At 41.8% G+C, this 24733-nt stretch overlaps 1 protein-coding gene across 1 annotated transcript in view; it reads right to left on the reverse strand.

Annotated features, from left to right (window-relative positions):
* Nucleotides 1-703: 703 nt before the first annotated feature.
* The window catches only part of LOC142104104 (mucin-5B-like), a 51036-nt gene continuing 27006 nt past the window's right edge, over nt 704-24733 (reverse strand). The window contains exons 7-9 of the mRNA XM_075188593.1: nt 12214-12436; nt 3425-3550; nt 704-864 (exon numbers count right to left, since the gene is read on the reverse strand). Coding sequence (XP_075044694.1) covers nt 704-864; nt 3425-3550; nt 12214-12436 — 510 coding nt within the window. The remainder of the gene's footprint in view (nt 865-3424; nt 3551-12213; nt 12437-24733) is intronic.

Genomic DNA, 24733 nt, shown 5'->3' on the forward strand with positions numbered 1-24733 from the left:
AATTTGATCATATTTAGCTATTGCTCTCCTGATCCACTCTTGTTAGTAACAATCAGCTGTGCCTTCAGAATTGTCTAATTGATTTGTTCTTACTCTATTTTATTGAAATGTACTATGGTGCATTGTTTCCATTGCTCATAATGATATCAATGCTCATTACTTTAATTCAACTTATTCCACATTATATCTTATGCCTCCTGCTTTTACCTTTTTTTTATTTATAAGTAGGTTCACCCCATTTATAAATTTGTAATAGTTTTCGGCACTTTATATTCCTTATGGTGATAATTTAATTTGCAATTGGATAATTGTGCTATATGATGGGCGATCATTATAATGTTCATTGATGTTTTTCTATAGTGGAATTTTTCAAACTGTAGTGTGTGGCACTGTGTGACACGGCATGGCGCTGCCATTAGTCAATCCTAGACATTGTTCAGGGTGCCATTGATTAGGGAGCGCCTAAAAGAGTCAATAAGTGTAATAATGACTCTGTGGTGCCCCTATAGGGTGAGCTTGCCAAATGGCCGCACATTACCCTTAATCTTAGTAATAAGTAATAATAATACATTTAATCAAATAAAGAGACACAAACATGTAAAACATATCAGCAAGCATTATTAAACAAGTGCTACAAACTATATAAAAATTAATCTGACAATAATGTAGCAAAGAGATTAGGGCCAGAGGGATGCATGCAGCCCTAAGTCTGTATGTTGCCCATCACTGTTATAATAAATACATACCAGGTATGACATGTTCCATTGTAAACTGATCCTGGTGGATATATTTGATTGTTGTAAGTACAAGAACAATTTTTCATCACGATGCATCCCAAGTTAGTTATATCATCCAGCACATATCCTGAGAACACAAATAATAACTTAGTCTGGATGTTCTATAGATAAGCAATTTGGTTGCTGTTTTTATAGATTCTACACTGGACTAGTGATCTACTATCGTCTACCAAGTGGTCTATTACTTCTATGATATGAGGTTTACCTCCCCGACAAAACTCTTTTGTGTATATTTTTCCCAATGCTTGTCCCTCTTGGGAAAAATTCTTCAAATACAGAATCAGCTATTCTTAGCCAAAACAGTAGCTCATTCAATTTAAGTCTTTCTCCTGTAACAATGTTACTGAAGGATCATCATTATCATCATCATCATTGTCTATTTATATGCCGCCAAAATTTCACAATGCTGTACAGAGAACTCACTCATATCAGTTCTTGCCCTATTGGAGGATACAGTCTACATTCCCAAACATACACACACACAGTCCGAGAGAGACTAAAGTCAATTTAAAGACAGGAAATGAACCAATTAGCTTGTTTTTTGGAGTGTGGTGGAAACTGGTGCACCTGAAAAAAAAAACATGCAAACACGGGGAGAACATACAAACGCCACACAGATAAGGCCATGGTCAGGAATCAAATTCATGTTCCCAGTGCTGTGAGGCAGAAGTGGTAACCACTAAGTCACCATGCTACCCATTTTTATATCTTAAGAGACAATCATTCGGACAAAGGGCAAGTGCTGTTAGGCTTCAAAATAATGTTTTTGTGGGTTATAAAAAGAGTTCTATTGTGTTATACACCGATTAGCCACAACATTAAAATTATCTTCCGAATAGTGTATAGGTACCCCTTGTGCCACCAAAACAGCTATGACCCATCGAGGAATGGACTCCACAAGACCTCTGAAGGTGTCCGGTGGTATCTGTCAACAAAACTATTGAGTGTATATCACAATCATTGTAATTCTAATTTATTAATAGCACAGTTCATTTTATTTTAATTAAATTTTGATCATAATTGCAAGATCCAATCTAGAACGCTGTCATGGAAAACCCCTAATACTATAAATAGACCTCGCGCAAGTGGTAAGCTCATTGCGTATCGGAGCTTCTACAGTGTAGAAGCTATTTGCGGAGTCTCTCATCATTACTTTATTTTTTGCAAACAAGCATGTTCCGGATTGGATCTTACAGATATGGGGCCCTTCTGGATGAAGATAAGAAGACTTCAATCAACGAGAAGGCCATTCTGGCCAAGAAGAACTGATGACTTCAAGCAACAAGGGGGGCTTTTTGCCCAATAAGAACAGAAGATATTTCAAGCAGAGACTTTGGATTTACAAATTCTTTTGGAATATTTCAAGCAGGATTTTGGATACAAATTATTTTGGGACATTTCAAGCAGGACTTTTGGATACAAATTATTTTGGGACATTTCAAGCCGGACTTTTAGATACAATTTTTTTTGGGACATTTCAAGCTGGACTTTGGATACACATTTATTAGGACTTGGTATTCACACATTTTAGAATTAAGAGCTGCTGATGGAAGAAGAAAACATCACTGGTGAGTATATTGGGGATTTATTATTTTTTAATAAAAGTATGTGGTATAAATGAGGGTGTTTAGTGTCTTTATTGGGGTTTTATAATTTTTATTAAAACTATGTGGTTATTAAGAGGGTGTTGTGGTTTTTTTAATATTATGTATTGTGGAACTACAGATGCCAACCAGCCGTGGGTGTCAGGGCATGTTGGCACTTGTGACTCTCAAAGTGCCAACATGCCCTGGCTGCCATGTGTATGCTGGTGCTTGTAGTTATACAAGTATCAGCATGCTCAGACTGTTTATGGCACCCTGACTGGCTGGGACTTGTAGTTCCACAAAACAAAATGGCTTCCTTTTGTTTATTTAAATTTATATTGCCGTTATTACCCTACTACCCACAGCCCACGGGGTTAGGAAGAGCCCTAGTGCTTTTAGCACTGGGCTGATGGTCCCTAGAAGGGGGGCCCGCTCGTTTTTATGGCTGGGGGACCCCTGCCGTATGTCCCCCTGCTACAGTGCCACCACCCCAGGCTGCTTTGCCTAGTGCTAGTTAATTAAAAATTGAGGGGGATCCCACGTAAAAAAAAATCCAGATTTTCACTTTACCAGAAGTAGACTGGCAGCACAAGGGTTAATAGTGCTCGGACGGGGGGACCCCACTCTTTTTTAAAAAAAATAATTAATCTATTTTAACACTTTTGACACCTGCCGTGACCTCCGGCTGCATAGTCTGACAGTGTAACAGTGATGTGTTAACTAATCACGCAGCTAGGAAGCAGCGTGTTGTATGCAGCGAGTTTTAAAGCAAACTCAGGAGAGTTTCCTTAATTGCAGCTTCATACATTTGAGACTTGTATAGCTAGAATGGCAAACAGTCGGGAGTTTGATCTCTACCGATTTTGGAAATAGCGCTTTTGACAGAAACACATCTCTGGCAGCTTTACATGAAATCTCAGGTTCATACATCTGCGAGTTTCAACTCTCCCGAGAAAATTGCCTGATTTGCAAAATCACACCTTGATACATTTACCCCTATATCTTGTAATTATATTCACAGCATGAACTCCCTAATGGTACCTTTTGGACAGGTGCATCCAGCCACACAGGGTCCATCACAAAAAAAATGTCTTCCTGGATTGGAACAGGTAGGAGCACATGGAGGACTGCATTCGTTGTAGATCAGGTTAAGAGGACATGGCTTGTCTGAGGAAGAAAGAGTAAGTTTATCACATGCAATTTCTGGATATATAATACATTGCTCGATTTAGCGCTACATTTCTAATGTCACACTGGCTGATTACCAGGAGGTGCTTGAAGTGGGTCAGTATGTGCTATTATGATATGACACTGCTCCTCTAGAAGCATGCTGGAACCTCAACTGCTGGGGCAGCTACCACTTCAACAGGTGGAGAATTGAAGGAGGTAGCAAGAGGAAGGTGGGGTATGCTGACACCAGAAAATGCAGCATGGATTGGTAGTATAACTGCACATCCCAGGATGGGTACAGCAAACTACTTTCTTTTTATCCACAAGTGTTCCCATAATTTACTTTCATTCCCATTGCAGCAGGACACTGGGACAGCAGTAAGGTAGCTGTTTAGATACTGCATGCCAAAAGGAATTTGAATTACTAAGAAAAGGAATGAAGGGCTCCCACCAACCTCCAGAAAGATCCAACTGTAAAGCCAACTACCAAAGCAGAGAAACCTCCGGTAGTGACAGCACAACAAAAGCTGCAGCATTGATATCCAAGAGTGTGTACCTACATCTAATTTATTAATTAATCCCCTCTTTTCTTTCTGTTGGCAACTGATAATGAATTATTTGTCATCTAAGGACTGAATACTTCTTTTATATTACATTCTATTTTTGTTTAATTTAGTTTACTTTAATTTAATACATTTATTTACTGACATCTTTTATTATTGTGAATGTTATCAAACTTACTAAAGCTTTCGGGGGCCTAAGGAGCCCCCAGGTTCCCGGGTGCTCACTTTAAATTTATATTCAAGAACTTCTAAAGTCCTGATTTGATAACTACCATCATGTATAAAGTTTGCTCTCTGCACACAGTGGAGGTAGATGTCCTATGGGCTGAATATACACTATTACTGAGCCATGATGGACTTGTACCTATAATTCATTGTATATAAAGAACAGGTACATTTTAAAAAATGTGCATTCAAGTTTAATCATTTTATAAAATGTTACTATTTTCAGAATTTGTTTTCAAGCTGGGAGGGAATATAAATATAGTGAACATTAATCTTTTGGCTGCTAATGGCAAGTGAGACCCCCCCCCCCCCTCTGGCCTGATTCATCAAGGCATACAAAGGACACTTACTATAGTTAAAGTTACTTGTTTTTCTGCCGTATCCCTTGCACCTGCTCTGGAGCTAGTTTACCTTCAGCCACTGGACCTGCAGGCTTTATACTGTGTTAAAAGATAGAATTAAAAAATAATGCCTGGGGCCCCCCCTCCTAATGATATTAACCCTTGTGCTGCCAGCCCACTGCTAGTAGTTGCAAAATGGGGGGGGGGAAGGGTTGGTACGAAAAACCAGCACTAGGCAAGCATAGTAACAGTTCTTGATTGTGACTTTATTTAATGCTGTATAATCAGTGCATGGTGGCAATGAAACATCCTTCTTTTCACAAAGAATATAGGTGCACCTGGTGGAGAAGTGAAGGGAAAAATAAAACCCTTTTCTAAACTTTCATCCACATAATTCTTAAATACCATTAACTCAGGCTCGGCTAATCCACCGGGAAATGATAGGGTCTGTGGGGTGGTAACTTGTCAGCATTCTTCTTACTATAGACATCAGAAAAGTCTTTATATTGTGGTGGTATCTAGTCCAATACATAAGGAGGGGAATTATGTAACTCGCTCACCTCTTCAACAGAGGGTTCAGATTTAGTCTTGGAAGCATAGGTCTCTTGTGAAAATTAAATAGTCTTTGATTCCCAGTTAATGGATGGGATTATTTGCAGCCAACCAAGGAATTTTTAGAATAATAGGAAACTGGGGAGAAGAGATCAGTAAGAAATTCAGAGTCTCTTGGTGATTTGGCTCAATTATGAGGTCCAAGGGTTCAGTTTCATTAAAGACAGGACCAGAGTTCAAAGGTGAACCATCCACGGTTCTCATTAACACAGGTATATGTTTCTCTCTAAACTCAATCTTGCTTCTTTTAACAAACAATGTCCATAAAATTGCCATTCGCACCAGAGTCCACCATTGCTGTTCTGGAAATCCAGTATTCACCTATCCGGAATCGAATCGAAAATGAGAAATGCAAATGCTGAAGAATATCAGAAATCACAGACTCCTGATCAGAAGAGTCTGCATCAGCTTAGGTGGCCACAGTCCTCTGAGGTCTTCTAGGACGATTTGAGATATAATGTCCTGGTTTGCCACAATAAAGACACAAGTTCTCTTGACGTTGTTGTTCCCTTCTCTCATTGGAACTATGGTTGGGAAGTGTGACTACTATTCCTTAGTGGATTTGACCTCAGAATTCCCATAAAAGTTTGAAGTTGTGGGTTCCCAATAACTGGGGTACGTCCAGATTAAGGCCCTCCTTTCTTGTCTTCTCTCTATTAATCAAGCATCAATGCGAATGCAATGGTTGATGAAAAGTTCAAGTCCATGGGTGCCACTGCTTGGGCTAATTCATCTTTAATGGCATCAGAAAGACCATTTCGATAGACAGACAACTGCACCTCAGAATTCCCTGTAGTGTCAAGGATCCATCTTCGAAAATCTGCAGTATATTATACAACTGAGCGTCTCCCCTGACGTAATTTCAATAATGCATTTTCAGCAGTATCTTTCCCGTTTGGATCATCAAAGGTTTATTTCATCACTGTGAGGCAGTCATCAAATTTCTCTAATATTGGACTAGAAGCCTAGGGACAAGCCCATACAAGGGTGGTCTCCTTAAGTAGCAAAAGCAAACACCAGACCTTCGACTTGTCAGACTGAAAATGAGACTCATACAATTTGAAATGCATCTGATATTGATTAATATATCCACAAGTCTTTAGAGGGACTGAGCTGGTGGGAGAGGGAGAGCAGCAGGGAATGGCATTGTTACAGGCACATGTGGTAACTTGTTTTCTAACTCTGTGATATAGTCCTCATGTTGAGACAGCCTAATTAGAAACTCCTGGAAGTCACTGTGTGAATCATGCTCCTTTTGTGAGACAACTTGAATCTCTTGCTTAACCTGTGATTTGAAAGCTAAAAAAACTGTCTCTCCGGAATTTCACCTCCGCCTGATATTCAATTAGCACGGTGGTTAAACATGCCACGAGCCGCTTAACAGGTATATCTTCGACAGAATCCATTTCAAGGCTTGAGTATCGTGTATCGATACTGGTGGTATTAACTGAAGCCCAATAGCTGAGTAGATATCCAGCGAGTAGTCAGACATTTGCCTTGTCGGTACATAAGAGGGTAGTCAGACGTTTTTTGGGTCGCTGCACAAGCAGGGTAGTCATACATGTGCCGGGTCAGCACACAAGAGCTGGTCACGAATGCAAGGAAGTGCAGCAAGTGACAGGAGCTGAGCAGGCAGAATACTCAAGCACATGTTGGATCCAGGAAGTGCCTATTATAGGCCCAAACAGGAAACAGGATCCAAGATGGTTTCTCCTTGATGCTATTCTGGCCATGTTGGATAAGAACAAATCTGTAGGCAAGAATGCAGAGACCTCTTGTTGTCGGAGGTGCAAATATCAAGTAATTCCTTACACCAAAAGAGACATATACAAAAGAAGTAGGCTTATATTGTTGAAAAAAGAGGGAGAGGGAGCAAGAGGGAATACTCAAGGTGGATTAAAATCTGCTGCTAGGGATCTCACTGCAAAGAAATGATGGTTTCTTAATGATCGGGGGGATATGAACATATTTAAATGTGGAGGTAAAGATGCCAGTGGAGAGGTTGAATAGGTGGGCAAGATGATAATGGCTACTGGAGACAGGAAGTGAAGGAATTTAGAGGGAACAGGGTCAATGGGGGCAGGTTAAGGGAGAAGCAGATAAGTGAACATAGAAAAGCTCAGGCTCAGTTGCTGGGGGGGAAGGAAGAGAGGGTGATAGAGTGAAAGACAGGAGAGGTGGATAGAGAAAGAAGATTTGTTGGTGGATTGTTTCTATTATACGTTTAAAGAAAGTGGCAAAGTAATCATCAGTAAGAGATAAGGGGGAAAGAGGGGGAGAGCAGGAATGTGATCTAAAAGTGGCTATGTGGTTTAGATGAGAGATTTAAAGTAAGTCTATTTGACAAGTGAGAGTGTAGAATAGTAGGATAAGAGGATCAATTTGAAATGGACAGTCTGCATCAGAGCAAGATTTCCTCTAGTGGCGCTCAGCAGAGCAGTAGCACCTTATAAGGTAATGATTGTATGGGGAGTGCAAGCATTGGGGTTTGGTTCAATGGAGGTGAAGTGTGATGGCCAGGGGCAGCATCCTAAAAGGCAACCTAACAGGGAGGCTACAGCAAGAGAGAGTTCTACTAGATGTTGAAGTTCCCAAGACAAAAAGTGGGAAGGTCAGCGGAGAGTAAATTGGAGATTCAGGCAGCAAAGTTGTGAAGGAATTGGGATGGGGGATCAAGGGGATGATTGAAAACTGCAAAATGTAGGTCAAAAGGAAAGAATAAGCAAATGGAATATACCTCAAAAGAGAAGAATGAGAGAGGTGGTTCAGAGAGGAATAATATGTAGGTGAAGACAGGAGACAGCAGGATGCACATGTCACCACCATGACGATCACCAGAAGGAGGAGTGTGAGACAAAGATAGATGGTCAAATAAAAGAGGGTCTTGTGAAATAGTGGTAATGGGAGAGATCCAGGTTTCAGTCAGAGCAAAGAGAGTGAAGGAGTGAAAAACTAAATCATGAATGGATTTGATTTTATTACAGTTAGAACAAATTTTTCAGAGTTGGACATTATCATTATCATCAACATTTATTTATATAGCGCAAGCAGACTCCATAGCGCTTTACAATTGGGAACAAACAGTAATAAAACAATACTGAGTAATACATACATACAGAGAGGTAAGAGTGTCCTGCTCGCAAGCTTTCAGTCTATGGGAGAATGGTTTGATACACAAGGGTAAGTGCTACATCATATTGAATTTTTGTCCAGCTAGAATGCAAAGGTTACAAAGTAGTTAGTGGGCTGTATGCTCAGTCACACAACTATGTTGGTCAGAGTGTTGTTGTCTATGTTGGCTTGAAGGTTTGAAGACTAGAGGAAAGTTTTGTAGTGCGAGAGAATGAATTCCATAAAGTGGGTGCAGCCCGAAAAAAGTACTATAACCTAGGATGGGGGGAAGTGATCAGAGTGGAAGAGAGAGGCAGATCTTGTGCAGAACAGAGGTGTCGAGTTGGGAGATATTTTGAGACAAATGAGGAGATGTATGTCGGTGCAATTTTGTTGATGGCCTTGTATGTTAGTAGAAGAATTTTATATTGGAATCTCTGAAAAACAGGCATCCAATGTAGACACTGACAGTGACTCAGCAGATGAAAAACGATTTGCAAGGAAAATCAATCTAGCCATTGACTGTAAAATAAATTGTAGGGGCTCGAGTCTGATTTTGAGAAGACCAGTAAGGAGGGAATTATAATAGTTGATGCGGGAGATGATGAGTGCATGAATTAAAGTTTTGACAGTGTCTTCTGTGAGATATGTACGTATTCTTGACGTTTTCTAGTTGTTAAAGATGGAGATGGAAATTTGGTTGACAGAGTTGAAGGTGGGTGGTAGATGGGAAGTTCTTGTATGAGTAATGGACCGGAAGGTAATTTTGGAAATGGGGTGAAGACTATGGTTTGGGTTGATGTCATTGGCTACTAGGAAGAGGATGTGGGTAGTGGGAATGCAGGTGGGGGAATGAACCAGTACATTTGGGGGGGGACACATTGTGAGCAGCAAGTAGTGAGGGAATGAAGAAAGGTAGGTATGATTGTGAATTCTTTATTCATGGCTGTGTTCTTAGGCAAAATTGTGAGTGAGCTCACTCCCTTGGCTGAAAGGCAACCCCACACATGAATGGTCTCAGGAAGCTTTACTGTTGGCATGACACAGGACTGATGAGCGCTCATTTTTCCTTCTCCAGACAAGCGTTTTTCCAGATGCGTCAAACAATCTGAAAAGGGGATTCATAAGAGAAAATTACTTTACCCCAGTCCTCAGCAGTCCAATCCCTGTACCTTTTGCAGAATATCAGTCTGACCCTGATGTTTTTCCTGGAGAAAAGTGGCTTCTTTGCTGGCTTTCTTGACACCAGGCCATCCTCCAAAAGTATTTGCCTCACTGTGCCTGCAGATGCACTCACACCTGCCTGCTGCTATTCCTGTGCAAGCTCTGCACTGGTGGTGCCCCGATCCCACAGCTGAATCAACTTTAGAAGACGGTCCTGGCGTTTGCAGGACATTCTTGGGCGCCCTGAAGTCTTCTTCACAATTGTTGAACCTCTCTTCTTGAAGATGATCTGATAAAAGGTTGATTTAGGTGCAATATTACTAGTAGCAATATCCTTGCCTGTGAAGCCCTTTTTGTGCAAAGCAATAATGACTGCACTTTTTTCCTTGCAGGTAACAATGGTTAACAGAGGAAGAACAATAATTTCAAGCAGCACCCTCCTTTTAAAGCTTCCATTCTGTTATTCTAACTTAATCACCACGACAGAGTGATGTCCAGTCTTGTCCTTGTCAACACTCTCACCTGTGTAAGAAAGAGAATCACTGACCTGATGTCAGCTGGTACTTTTGTGGCAGGGCTGAAATGCAGTGGAAATGTGTTTGGGATAAAGTTCATTGTCATGGCAAAGAGGGACTTTGAAATTAATTACAATTCATCGGATCACTCTTCATGACATTCTGGAGTATATGCAAATTGCCATCATAAAAACTGAGGCAACAGACTTTGTGTGTCATTCTCAAAACTTTTGGCCATGACTGTAGTACCAAGTCCATTAGTCAGAGGAGGCAGGGTCATCTAAATAGTGGAGCATCCAGCCTGTGGTGAGAGAGACAGATGGCAGTGGTCCAGAGACAACAGATTACAGCAGCAGATGTCCGGAGAAGATCAGATACAAGTAGAGAAGTTGTGATAACCTCAAGAGTCACAATCCTAGGAATGCAGACCTTGACATTTGCCCCCTAACTCGACTTTCCCCAATTTCCCCAGTGCTCTGGAATTATTGATTGCATGAAAAATAGAAGTGTTACATATGACTTGTAATCCTGAAATGATTGCACCATGGTGACTGACAACATGAGAGATGAAGGGGGAGGAAACAGTGTCCCCCTCCTGTCCGTACTCCACTCACTGTGTCAATTGGGGGCAGAAGTACAAGTGCAACATTGGACAGCATAAGGATATGGAAAGGCCTCAAATCTACACTGCATTTATTGAGATGTTTACTGGAAAAATGTTACATTTATGTGGCATTCTCTTTTAATCACATAACAATTGTATGCACTTTTAATTAAATTCACCATCTTTCTCCCATATACTTTTCTGATAAAAGTTAGTTTCAAATAAACAGTAAAACTTCTATACAATGTTGAAGTCATTGCAATATAATAAGAGGACTATCAAATAGGACACAGTAATGTAGGGCCTTATTCATTAAGGAATGTACTCATTTTTTTTACCTTAGTTTTCTCCAGGACAAAACCATGTTGCAAAACAAGGGGGGCAAAATAGTTTTTTATTTTGCACATAAGTTAAATACTGTTTTTTCCCTAGATCAACTTTATATTTCAGTCTACAAATAAGCTATCAAGTTTTTGTGTGTTTTACGGGAAAAAGCAGCCAGTATTTAACTTATGTGCAAAATTAAAAAAAACTAATTTGCACCCCTTGCTTTGCAGAATGGTTTTGTCCAAAAAACTTAAGTAAGAAATCTTACTCAATTTCTTATTTAACTTTCCTTAATGAATCAGACCCGTAGTGCTAAAAGATAAGTTTGTGCAAGTACACCAGAGCTGCATGTGTTCAGTGCACAAAGACAAATGCATTACCAAATAAGCAGCTTCCAATTCAAAATGTTTATTCATGCTATAAACGCATACTTGCCAACTCTCTCGGAATGTCCGAGAGACTCCTGGTTTGCGGGTAGGTCTTCTGGACTCACGGGAGAGTATGTCAGCCTCTCGCATCTGCACACTTCCTAGTAAAGTGGGCAGAAATAGATAAAAAATGCCTTGATTCTCCGGGAATCGCAGTATTGTAGCCCGCCCCTTGCTGTTAAATGACACGTATGCGTCATTACGTCACGGGGCCTGGCCAAAATGACATGATCTGCTGAACCCTGCCCCCTGTACGCCCACCTTTTCCCAGCAGCTCCCGGATGCTGACTTCAAGAAGTTGGCAAGTATGTATAAACGGGCACAGGAGTGTGTCAAGCACCATGAGCCTGATTCATTAAGGAATTTAGGCTAGAAATTGAGTAAGATTTCTTACTTAAGTTTTCTGGACAAAACCATGTTACAATGCAAGGGGTGTAAATTAGTTTATTATTTTGTACATAAGGAAAATACTGGTTGTTTTATCATGTGGAATACTTGATAGCTTATTTGTACACTGAAATTTAAAGTTGATCTAGGAAAGAAAAGCCAATATTTAGCTTACGTGCAAAATAAAAAACTAATTTGCACCCCTTGTAACATGGTTTTATCCAGAAGAATATTTAAGTAAAAAAGTGAGTACTTTCCTTAATGAATCAGTCCCCATGTCCCTATTTCTGTATAAATCAATGGTCATAGTGAAATGCAAAATTAGTCATGAATCTGTACATTTTAATAAATGGTAATTGGAAACAATCACAAATCATACTCACAGCACATTGTTTGACTTCTCCACTCTGGTGGTCTTCCTCCAGCCACTGCACACTGGCGGGAATACTCAGCGATAGTGGTACACAGACAAAATGCACTATATTTTTCTGTTGCATTACAGAGGCACATATCAAGCATGTAGGCGTCAACATACGGATCTGTTTTCACAAGTCTATTGCACATTGTCCACTTAGAGTTCTTTAGTTGTTGCAGGCACATACGTTTCTAAAAGAGACAAATTTAAGAAAAAGGCTGAATAGGGTTTAGATAGATACGCTATTTCTCAAATTGTACAATATAGTTGTGAATAGTTAAGTTTTTAAAAATATTTAAGTCATGCTTAAATAGGTGCATGCCCCTTTACTCTGTGTTTCTTAAGAGTTCTATGAGTTAAACATGCTGTCTGATAAAATCTCATGTTAAAAAACAGCCTGCTGTCATATTTGTATGAACTCCTAATGTATTTGAATTTCCTGTTATTTTTAGTGATGCTCGGTCTCGGTTTTCAGAATACCGAGCCCACCTCAACAAAGCCGAGCCGAGTACCAAACCATGCTGGCTAGGTACTTTCGCGCACCCTCAGAACTAAAGGCAAGGCAAAACATCATTGTCGGATCTCGCGAGTTTTGAATTCTATAAACACCGCCCTCCATGAAGATCTGGTGCTATTTCACAGAGAGACACAGAAGGAGTAGCAGAGTTGTTGGCAGTCTTCAGTGCATTTGGGCAGTACCATAGCTAGAACAGAAAGAGGAGGGGTGGCAGTGTTCTTCAAAGTCTCCAGTGACATTCTACAGAGTTATAGCTCACCCAGAAACAGGAGAGGTGGCAGTTTTCAGTGCTGAAAGAAAAAAATATAGGGCTGGCAGTGTTCTTCAAAAGGCTCCAGTGACAATCTACTGTGCCATAACTCACCCAGAAGCAGGAGAGGTGGCAGTGTTCAGTGCAGAAACAGAAATTCTAATAATAGGGCTGTCAGTGTTCTTAAATGTCTCAAGTGAAATTCTACTGTGCCATAGCTCACCCAAAAACAGGAGAGGTGGCAGTGTTCAGTGTTGAGACATAAATTGTAATAATAGGACTGTCAGTGTTCTTAAAAGTCTCCATTGACATTCTACTGTGCCATAGCGCATACAGAAACAGGAAGGGTGGCAGTGTCTTTGTCACTTTCCAGTCTTCAGTCACAATATTCTTGTCACTCTCCAGTCTCAGTCATAATGATACTAATACATAAGGTAAAGCCTATGTTCAAGTGCATAGTGGTTTTAAGTCAGAGAAACAAAAATGTAAAAAAACAACTAGTACTTTTTTTAAGAAAATAAACACCTCTCTAATAAAGGCGAAAGTTTATTGTAGAAAAACATGAAATTGCCAACATGCCATTCTACCCAAAATATTAACAAGCATACGAGCATCAGCTAGTTCCATTAACTCAGCTAGATCCCTGCACCTGCAATCTACATTGTCATCATCTATACCCTCATCAGTGTGTACATCATCCTCACACAATACTAATTATTCCCCGCAGGAATCCACCATTACAGAAGTCTCTGTACTTTGGTGCATTTGCCAGTAATGGCCTTCCCCGTGGAATATGTAGTTCATTTTTTGACAGATCTGTCACGATTTTTTGGAAATTCTTTTAGACCAGACAAAATGTCAAAATGTGGTGCTGACTCATCTGTATCACCACTAGGTGTTTTGGGAAAAGTAAATTTTTTCCTAGCAACAGTTGCCAAAGAAACTGAGGGAGGATGAGTCATCAACTCATGTACCACTTGTACTGTCAGCTTGCTTACCAGGAGCTCATTGCATCTCTTGCGATCTGGTTCAGTTGGAAAGAAAGAGAAGGCCTAGCTCTTAAACCTAGGATCCTGCACACTTTCCAAAATGTAGTGATCTGATTTCAAGATGTTGATAACGCGGATCCTGGTGAATCGAATAAAGTACTTGATTCATAGTTTCATAGCGAAATTTCTTTGTGTCATTGCGTCCTTCAATTTCTCCAGCTGATTTTCTGAAAGTCTAATTAGGGGAATCACTTAACTCAAGCTAACAGTATCTGAACTCACTTCACAGGTGACTACTTAGAGTGGTTTCAGCACCTTGCACCACACGGAAAGTATTCTTCACTGCGCTGAACTAAAATATATTCCCCCTTAAATTTGATTCTTCTTGCAGCTGCTGCAATCTCCTACATGCTGTTGGAGAATGCAGAAAATGACCCGAATTATTTTGGGACACAGACAGCATCTCCTGCATGTCACTGTCATTTTTAAAAAACCTCTGTACCACCAAGTTGATTGTGTGAGCAAAACAGGGAATGTGATGGAATTCCCCCCCCCCCACTGTAATGCTCTCAAAATATTGGTGGCGTTATTACAAATGACATATCTTCAGGAGATTCCAAGCGGGATAAGCCATGTTGCAATGACATCCTTTAGTTTTTCAAACAGGTTGTAAGTTTTTGCCACTTAGTGTAGCCGGTGAAACACAAATGTATGATAGAACTTTTAATTTGCAACAGGATGAGGGGGATATTTGTGCAGCTGACGACGCTGCTAATGAGGATGTCGATGATGATGAGGATGATGTTGTTTGTCTAAGTCCTGCACGAGTGGAAGCAGTTCTTGGCAGGGATAAGAAGAAGGCCATTGTCATGTCGGAACATAAGACCAAAAATTTAACCTCTTATGTGTGGAATTATTTTTACTCGATCCTGACAACAGTTGTCTAGCCATTTGTAGCATTTGTAAAGCCACACCAATAACACCTTCATTATCAATTGTTCGGAGTTAGTCCTGCATCCAAGATGCTAAGGCTAGATGACTTCTCCCCTATCCAGAATTACTTTGAAGAATTCTTGAGTCCCGCTGCTGCTTCTAGTGGTGGATCTTCAAACTAGAAGTAGACCAAAAAGAAGACTACTAGTAGTTTATAACAATTGACTGTTAAACAATCCTTTGCAAGAGGAAGCAAGTATGAACGCTGCCCCCCAGTTGCAAAGCGGATCACAGATGCCATGGCGACTATGCTAGTATTAGATGTGCGTCCAATATCTACAAATAATCCGGCCGTTTTAGACAGTTAATTGAGGTCCTGTGTCCCTGTTACCAAATTCCATAAATACACCATTTTACTAAAAGGTTCGATGAAATTTAATTATTGGGCTACAAATTGCAATTCTACCCATTCTACCCACAGACATGTGGAGAAGTGGAACTGGGCAAAGTAAAGATTATATGGCTGTTACAGCCCACTGGGTTGGTGAATTGCCTTCAGCAGCAGGAACAGCAGCAGCATGTACCCAACAACGCCAGATTATTCAGAGGCAGGCTACTCTGTGTATCAGCAGCTTCACTAAGAGGCTTACCGATGACAACCTGTTTGAACAACTAGGGGATGTCATTGCAACATAACTTATCTCGTTTGGACTCTCCCGAGGATATATCAATTATGATAACTCCTCAAATATTGTGAGAGCATTACAGCTGGGTGAAATCCATCACATTCCCTGTTTTGGTCACACAATCTATTTGGTGGTGCACAGTTTTTTGAAAATAGACAGGGATGTGCAGGAGATGCTGTCTGTGGCCTGAAAAATGTCAGGACATTTTTGGCATTCTGCAACAGCATGTAGGAAATTGAAGCAGCTGTAAGAAAAAATTATTTTGCTCTGCCACTAACTGAAGCAAGAGGTGGTAACAAAGTGAAATTCCACACTTTATATGATTGTGAGGATGGAGGAACAGCGAAAAGCCATCCACGCTTAATCAACAAGCCATGACATGGGAAAGGAGGGGGAATGTATTTTAATCCAGTGAGGTGGAGAATACTTTCCGTTTTGTGCAAGGTGCTGAAATAATTTGAAGTAGTCTCCTGTGAAGTGAGTTCAGACACTGCTAGTTTGAGCACAGTGATTCCCTTAATTCGACTTTTGGAAAAGCACCATGAAACATTGAAGGAGGAGATGAAGCAAAGAAAAAATGCTGAGTATGTCGGACTTGCAGATGAAGTACTTTAATCGCTTTTCCAGGATCGAAGAGTTTTTAACTTCTGGTAATCGGATCACTACTTTTTGGTGACTATAGGTTTAAGAGTTATACCTTCTCTTTATTTCCAACTGTCCCAGATCACAAGAGATGCATTGAGCTCCTGGTGAGCAAGTTGACAGCTGAACTGGCACCTGACACAATGGCGTCTCCTCCTTCAGTTTCTCAGGCTACTGCTGCAAGGAAAAAGCTAAGTTTTTCTAAGAGTCCCAAGGATGATGCAAATGATTCAGCAGAATATTTTGACATCTGGGGGTAAATGTATCAATATGCGGGTTCTTCAACACCCGCGTATTCAGCCTCTTCCACGATTAAATTTCAAGCGGCGCTGCATTGTAAAGGGAAGTTAACCCTTTACAATGCAGCGCCGCTTGAAATTTAATCGCGGAAGAGGCTGAACACGCGGGTGTTGAAGAACCCGCATATTGATACATTTACCCCCTGGTCTGGTCTAAAATAATTGTCCAAAAATTGTGGCACCTCTGCCGTAGAAATCAACTGATTCCTGATTCTACTATCAACATCCAAAGATTGGTGGAAGATTATTTTAACGACAGCATAGAAATAGACACGTGAGACAGTCCCTTTACATACTGGGAGGAAAAAAAGGCAATTTGGAGACCCATTTACAAACTCGCTTTGCAATACCTAAGCTGCCCACCCTCCAGGGTGTGGCCAGATGTTTATATTCATCAAAATGAACTTCAAGTTCGACGAGAAAGGCTTTTACTGGCATTTTCATCAAAGTATAGAGACCTCTGTAATGGTGCATTCTAGCAGGGATGAATTAGTATTTTGTGAGGATGATGTACACACTGATGAGGGTTAGGATGATGACAATGTAGATAGCAGGTGCTGGCATCTAGCTAAGAGAAGAAAGCTAGCTGATGCTGGAATGCTTTTTAATATTTGGGTAAAGTGGAATGTTGGCAATTTTATGCTTATCTACAGTAACGTTTCACCTTTATTAAAGATGTGTTTTTTACTTTAAAAAGGTAAAAGCTTTTTTTTACATTTTTGTTTTTGACATTTATGTTACAGAGACCTCTCTAATGGTGGATTCCTGCGGGGATGAATTAATATTGTGTTAGGATGAAGTACATACTGATGAGGGTGAGTATGAGACTGAAGATGATGACAACAACATCTTGCCACTGTAGAGTTCATTGACAGCACTGTTACCTTAGCTGCATTAAGCTGCATTAAGCCCATTGTCAGCTTGTTTTGTGGGGTGTCCAAACAAACCAAGCACTTCAGTCACAAAATTGACACTCCTTGTTGCTGAAGGAGTTGCTGAAGCATGGTTTGTTAAAGTGTGCATGTCCTTTTTAAGGTCCATTATAAGGCTGGGTGGGAGGATTCCATTATAAGGCTGGGTGGGAGGATTCCATCTTGCACCACTTTTCCTTTCAGTTACCGCTTTGTGCCAATGTTTCCTACATGTGCTATAACTGCTGAAGTTTGTTTTAAATCGTCCTTTCAATTGTTTCTCTCTCGTACGTTTGACCACATACTTTGTTTTTCACTGGATTCGCCATCTCCAACTGTGTTATGGGAGTGCTCTGGGTGACAGCGATTTCTTCGTCTTCATCTTCCAAATCTTCGTCTGCAGTGACACACCCATTTGTTTTCTCAGGTCTCTTAGCTGTTCTTTAAACTGGACATATTTATCATCCTGTCACAGGGCCTCCTCTGTATTATTCTTATGAAGTGCAGTGTATCTCTCATGTACAAGCTCTCTTAAGTACGGTATCTTATCCGGTGAATCATGTTTTAATTTAAGTACGATCTCTTCAACAGCATCTATATATTGGTTTAAATCTCTGTTCAATGCATGGTATTCCATCATGGCAGATACCTTGCTGCCCACATGCTCCGTGTCACAGTCTGTCTGAAGCAGATGTAATGCAACTCCAGTTGTAATATCCATTCCTGTGTGTCCTAGCTGCGAGATTAGTAAACACATCATTGTTATACTGCCTGTCTATAGAGCCAGAGGTTCGGTGGCTGTCAAAAGTTAAAAATAGATAAATGTTTTAAAAAAAAACGCTTTTGGTCCCCCTGTCTGAGCGCTGTTAACCCTAGTGCTGCCAGTCTACTGCTTGTTGCGTGAAAATCAGGAAACAAATTGCGTGGGGTCCTCCTGATTTTCATATATCCAGCACTAGGCAAACCAGCCAGGTTGGTTGGCACTATAGCAGGGGGATACGTGGCAGGGGTCCCCCTGCCATAATGACATACCAACCCCAGGCTGTTCAGCGCTGGGCTGGATTTAATAAGGAGTGTGATCTGCTGAAAAAAATGAGCGAGTTCCCCCCTCTAGTAATAACCAGTCCAGTGCTGAAAGCACTAGGGCTCTTCCTACACCCCTGGACGGTAGGTGTAGGGTAATATTGGCGATTATAATGTAAAAAAAAACAAACATTTTTGTTTTGTTGAACTACAAATCCATTTTGTTTTGTGGAACTACAAGTCCCAGTCATGCCAGGGTGCCATAAACAGTGTGACCATGCTGATGCTTCTATAACTACAAGCACCAGCATAGCCATTGCAGCCAGGTCATGCTGGCACTTGTAGAACTACAAGTGCCAACATACAGACAGGCGCCAATGAATAAAATCCAGCCGCAAGGTCTATTTATATTCTATGGGGAATACCCAAGACAGCGTGGGAAATTCCCATAGAGTATAAATAGACCTTGCGGCTGGATTCTAGGCAGGCATTTTAAGCGCAATTTTCATTTGTTTAAAAAACGCACGTAAGTGGGGCATGGTTTGGATGCCATCTCTGGAGGACGCTGGATATTTGAGCTCCGCTGCCCAGTCCATTTATTTACAATATATCCGGGCCTCCCCCTCCACCAAAAGTGCTCCAGGGACCTGTGTTTTCCCGTGCACACCTTGTGTCTCTTTCCAAATCGGACCCGGTACGGGCCTGGCACAGCAATGGTGCCTGCGAGAACGTGAGACTACGCACTGACAGACGTACTAGTATGGGTACCGCTTTCAAACCACTTCCAGTATGGAGATATTGTCAGCCAAGATTTGCTGCATCTACGCTGGGAAAGCTAGCACCCATAGTAACTGTCAGACTGCTAACACCATGCAGACATGCAGCACTCCTGCATGTCTGAATTTACAGGGGGGAGCTCTGCTGGCATAAGTTCCGCCAACACAGCTCATTTTCTGGGTGTGCACTTACTACTTACGATTTTTTCAACACTTACCTTGTATGCAGGCTCACAGGAGGTTGCCCTGTCATCTCCCTCTGTGTAAAACTCTTGCAGCTGCCCAGTAAATCTTTAAGGGTGTGTCACTTTCCTTAACTGTAGTCCTATACTACCATCCGGTGCCCAATAATATTATTGCGCCTCCTTAGAATGCCTATGCACAATCAGTAGATTTGATTGTTTTTTTAACAACACATATACATCTCCTAAGTGTTACAAAGCAGGGCACGGAGGTCTCCCCACCCGCTACATGTCCCCCCATATGGAGTCAATTATCGTCACTGGATGTCCCTCTAGTATGTAACCACTAACCCCCCCAGTATGACTTGCAGGTGATGATTGGCAATTCTTTCACCCCTGCAACTTTGACACTAGCAATTGGGAGGCCTGAAGTCACCTGTGACAGTCGATCCTTCTTTAGGAAATAATATCCGGACAGGATGCTGGGCGAGGTAAAGAGTCCACATCCTGCGTAGACATGTGCCAATTTGTTAAAATCTCCCTGGTCAACGTCACTATGACCTCTTTCTCCATTGGCCTCCCTCTACATTCCCCCACTAGTGAAGGTTCTTTCTCTGAGGCACTGACAACGCACGGTGTGGCAAGCGGAGGCACTAGCTTGTGGAACATATTTAACTATTTGAAATCGCTCTCCACCACCAAGATATTCTAACCCTGACGCAGAAGTTACTGGAGACTGTTTCTCCGGCCGACTCTAGTATAGTTGCAGGCATCTCCCATCTGGTGGGAAAACTCACCACTATGGAGGATGACAGAGACACCTCCAACAAGTATGTTGCTAAGCTCCAGGATTCTGTCCTCTGAAAGGCCTCTGAACTGAAAGGCCTTCAAGCAAGAATGGATGACCTCGATAATAGGGGACTCTGAAATATTCTATGTATTGCAGGTATCCCTGAAGACATACCCCCACATGGCATAATGGATGTCCTCACAAAACTTTTCAACTTGGTTCCAGGGCAGTACCCTAGAATCCAGATAGTTTTCGACAGGGTCCCTAGAGCCCTACATCCCAGATCCCTTGCCTCAGCAAAACCCTGTGACATAATTTGCCGGCTCCATTATCACTCTCTATTGGAAGCCATCCACTGCAAAATGTGCAGTCTTAGCAGAATAGACTTTGATGGATATAGGATCCAAATCTACCAGGATCTCTCCTGGTACACCCTGCAGCAGAGATGGACCCTCCACCCCTTAACAGATGAGCTCTGTAAACTGGACATCAAATATTTATGGGGTTTTCCCTTTTGCCTACATGCCTCATGTAATGGCAAACATGACATTCTCAAAGACCCTTCTGATCTAGACACTTTTGTTGGACCCTGGATGTCCCCTGCATTCCTCTCGGGGACTAGCAGTAGGAAGCCTCTCAACTGGTTCCACCGTCCCTTCCACAATGAGAGACATGGCAAAGGGTACGATGTGCGGGCAGAAGCCCCAAGGCCACGGTATAATCTGCTCCGATTGACGACCCATAATTGTACACTTGGACTGGCATGGGCTTACACAAGACCAATGGACTGATTACTCTCGAGTACAGTACACTGTTACTGTATTAGATGACTCTACTTATTGGACACTGTTTAGTTATGCCTCCGATTCGGTTACTTCTGGTTACTCTTTTACCAATTTAAATTTAGTGTTTTTTAATAGTCTAGTTATATTGTTTCTCTTGTCTCACTTCTTTACAATTCTGTCTCCAAATAGATTGCCAACACCTAACACCTATCCCTCCATCCACCAGATTCACACTTACCTGGAACCTTGGTCAAAGTACACCCTGTCATGTTGCCTAGGTCCGGTTCTTTTCTCATTTTCACAAATTTCTTTTCTCTCTTCATCCTCTCACATCTATGCTGTCTCATTCACCGCCCACCTATCCCTTTGCCCTTGCCCCGTTCCTCAGCACTCATGTACTGACCTCAATGCTTCCACCCTGAATATCTGTGTCCCTTGATACACCATTGATGGCTTTGCCAGCCCATGACTGCTCTTTGAGAATAAGCTCCATTAGTGCAAAAGTTCACAATGTCCCTGAGAAGAGATCCCAGGCCCTGCATTCCTTTCATGTAGACAGGGCAGATGGTGTCTTTATGCAGTAGACAAATTTTAAGTGAGGTGATGCACCAGTTCTCCATAGCAAATACTACCTACATGCATATTATGGGAATTGCCCCATGGGGAATGCGAAAGGGGTAGCCATTTTGTTCTCCAAGTCCCTGCAGATTGCTAATCTATCTAATCACTACTTTGGAGAAGGCTCCGATCTTCTTGTGAAATGCACAATCTTTCACCAGCAATTCACATTTATTGCCCACTATGTTCCCAATCACAATCAGGCATAATTCCTGGAATCCACTCTGGAGATCTGGAGGGATTGGGGATACTGGGTGGAAATTTTAACTGGACCATAGCACCTTATCTGGACACCTCAGACAGGACCTCGAGACACCCCAGTATAATAAATCGTAAGATAAGATATATTTTCCATGACTATCAGCTGACTGACTCCTGGTGGCTCAAACACCCCACAGAGCGGGATTACTCTTTTTATTCTCCGTCTCACACAGCATACTCATGTATTGACTACCTTTTTGTTAGTCATAAACACCTACACCTCATAGAGGCGGCTGCCATTGGCCAAGTGACCTGGTCAGACCATGCACCTATCTTTCTAGCCCTAAGTCTCCTGACTTCTTCCTCCAGACACTGGACCTGAAGGCTCAATGAATCCTTGCTTTATGATACATCCTGTAACAACCAAATTGCAGCAGCAATAGCTGACTACACCGATCACAACAATGTCACCGATGTATCATAGGTGACTATCTGGGAGGCACATAAATGCATTTTATGCAGCAAATAAATGCAACTAGAGCCATTCATTAAGAAGCGAAAACTCACTTTTAAAGAAGAGCTCTTGTGTAAATTACTGGACTTGCAAACCTGACTCAAAACCTCCCTGGCCAGTGAGACACTGTTGAAGCTGACTACAGCAGGAAATGCCCTCATTAAACTGCTCAGAAACCATACAAAACAGGCAATGCACAAATGTAAACACAAATATTTCCAGTGGGGAAACAAACCGGGGAAACTCCTGGCTAGGCCATTCCGAGCCCAGTGCGCAGCCTCCTTTATCCACTCAGTTGGAGACGCTAAAGGACGAGTGAGTCATTTGACTAAATTGTATGCAATCAAGCATGCCTCCCCAAATCCCAACTGAGTCTAAATGTCACCTAATTAGTAACTGCTTGCAGATATGCCAGTTCCCCATGATCTCTGAGGATACCAAGAAGATGCTAGACTAGCTATTATCTGTGAAGGAACTGGTGGATGCAATATCCTCCATGCCGATGGGCAAGAGCCCGGGCCCAGACGGCTTCACTATCAGTTATTATAAAACAATTGGTTAATCCTTGAGCCCCATGCTTTTGGGGGCTTTTAATGAGATTTCCAAAGATTCTGACTCTCCCAGCAGTCCCTCAAAGCTCTTATTACATTCATCCACAAGGATGGTAAGAACCCCTTGCAGTGTTCCTGCTACAGCCCGAATTCTCTGTTAAATGTAGACTTAAAGCTCATTGTTAAAATGATGGGCAACTGCTTAAAACTTTTGCTGCTGGCTGTGATCCACAGCAACCAGTTTGGCTTTGTGCCGGGACATGAATATTGTAGACCTGATGTATTCAGTCAAAGACTCCAGGGTCCCTACTGTACTGGATTGCCAGTTTCTAACTGGGGTGCTGGAGCACATGGTACTGGGCTTTACCTGTTTGCATAGAATAGAGCACTCTATAAAGATCCTACTGCCCATGTAAAAGTCAATGTCCCTCTCTCTGAGGCATTCCCTATTTACAATGGAACTATGCAAGGGCGCCCACTCTCCCCTAATTTTTGTTCTAAGCATGGAAGCTCTGGTTCTGTTGATTAGAAATAACCCTGATGGGTCGGGTGTGTGGGGGAAAGAGTTGGAACACAAGTTAGCTTTGTTTGCTGATGACCTTTTGACCAATATCCCCAATCCTGTGCTCTCTCTGCCTAACCTTATGAAGATTAACTATGATTAACTATACCAAATCTATGGGCCTGAAACTCTTGGTTCTGCTGGTAGTTCTTGAAGGGCTCCGAGATTCCTTCCTTTTCACCTGGCTCAACACCCACATCAAGAATTTAGGAATATTACTCATGAAAGAGATGATCGATCACTATAGCGTTATTTTTGCCCCTTTGATTCCGAGGTGAGTTTCGGTAATGGAGCTCCAGGAGTAAGCATCATTAAAATGAATCCGTGTATAAAACTTTTATACATGCTACAAATGCTCCATAGCCACAGTTATTTTGCCGATATTCAGAGGATAGTCCATTAATTTGTTTGGGCAGGGAAACCCCCAGATTTAAACTTGATGCTCTTTACAGATGGAAAGCGCAAGGGTGCCTGCAGTTGCCATTATTCTCAAAATACCTTTGCTACTTAACTGGGTTCTGGAGTAAACAACAGCCTCGAAGCCTAAACAGTGGGTCAGAATTGAAGGCCACTCGATTGGACTCCCCCCGTCTTCCCCTAGATGCCCAAACTCTCTCACTCTTCCCATCCTACCATTGGGCCTATTCTCCAGTGCTGGGCCAGATTACGCAAACTGGAATGTCCCCGCTCACACCTTTGTCCTTCAATTTAAACTTGTCTCCGGGCTATCTCTTAACACATTAAGGTCATGGTCTGACTGGGCACTGTCAGGAGTGCTCAGCTGATGTCTGATGGTCATATATGATGGACAAGGAACTGGGTAGGACCAATGAGGATCAGTTGTGGATGAATGACTTAATATGTTCCATTGCTAGTTCCACCAGTCTTTTGGTGGTGGAGACATGGCTAAAGCTCCTCTCGAGGTCGTACTGATGCCCATCCCAGATCAGTAAAATGATCCCAGGTATTTCAGGGTTCTGTTGGAGGTGTGGTTCGAGGCCAGACACACCCCTGCATATTTGGTGAAACTGCCCAGTGCTGACCGCCTTCTTGAGCCAAGTTCGCCATTTCTCAACAGAAATCGTAAGGGGTCCAGTACCAGACGGCTCTGAAATCTGGTTATTGAATGACTCTGATGTCTCTACATCCCAATATAAGAAATCATTACTTAGACATTTGAGCAACGTGGCATTGGCTGTAATTCCAATCCACTGGAGGTTGAATATCTTCCCCTAGAATGGTTTAGGTGACTTGAACTT

This window comes from Mixophyes fleayi, chromosome 10, assembly GCF_038048845.1.
Source record: "Mixophyes fleayi isolate aMixFle1 chromosome 10, aMixFle1.hap1, whole genome shotgun sequence".
Classification (NCBI taxonomy): Eukaryota; Metazoa; Chordata; class Amphibia; order Anura; family Limnodynastidae; genus Mixophyes; species Mixophyes fleayi.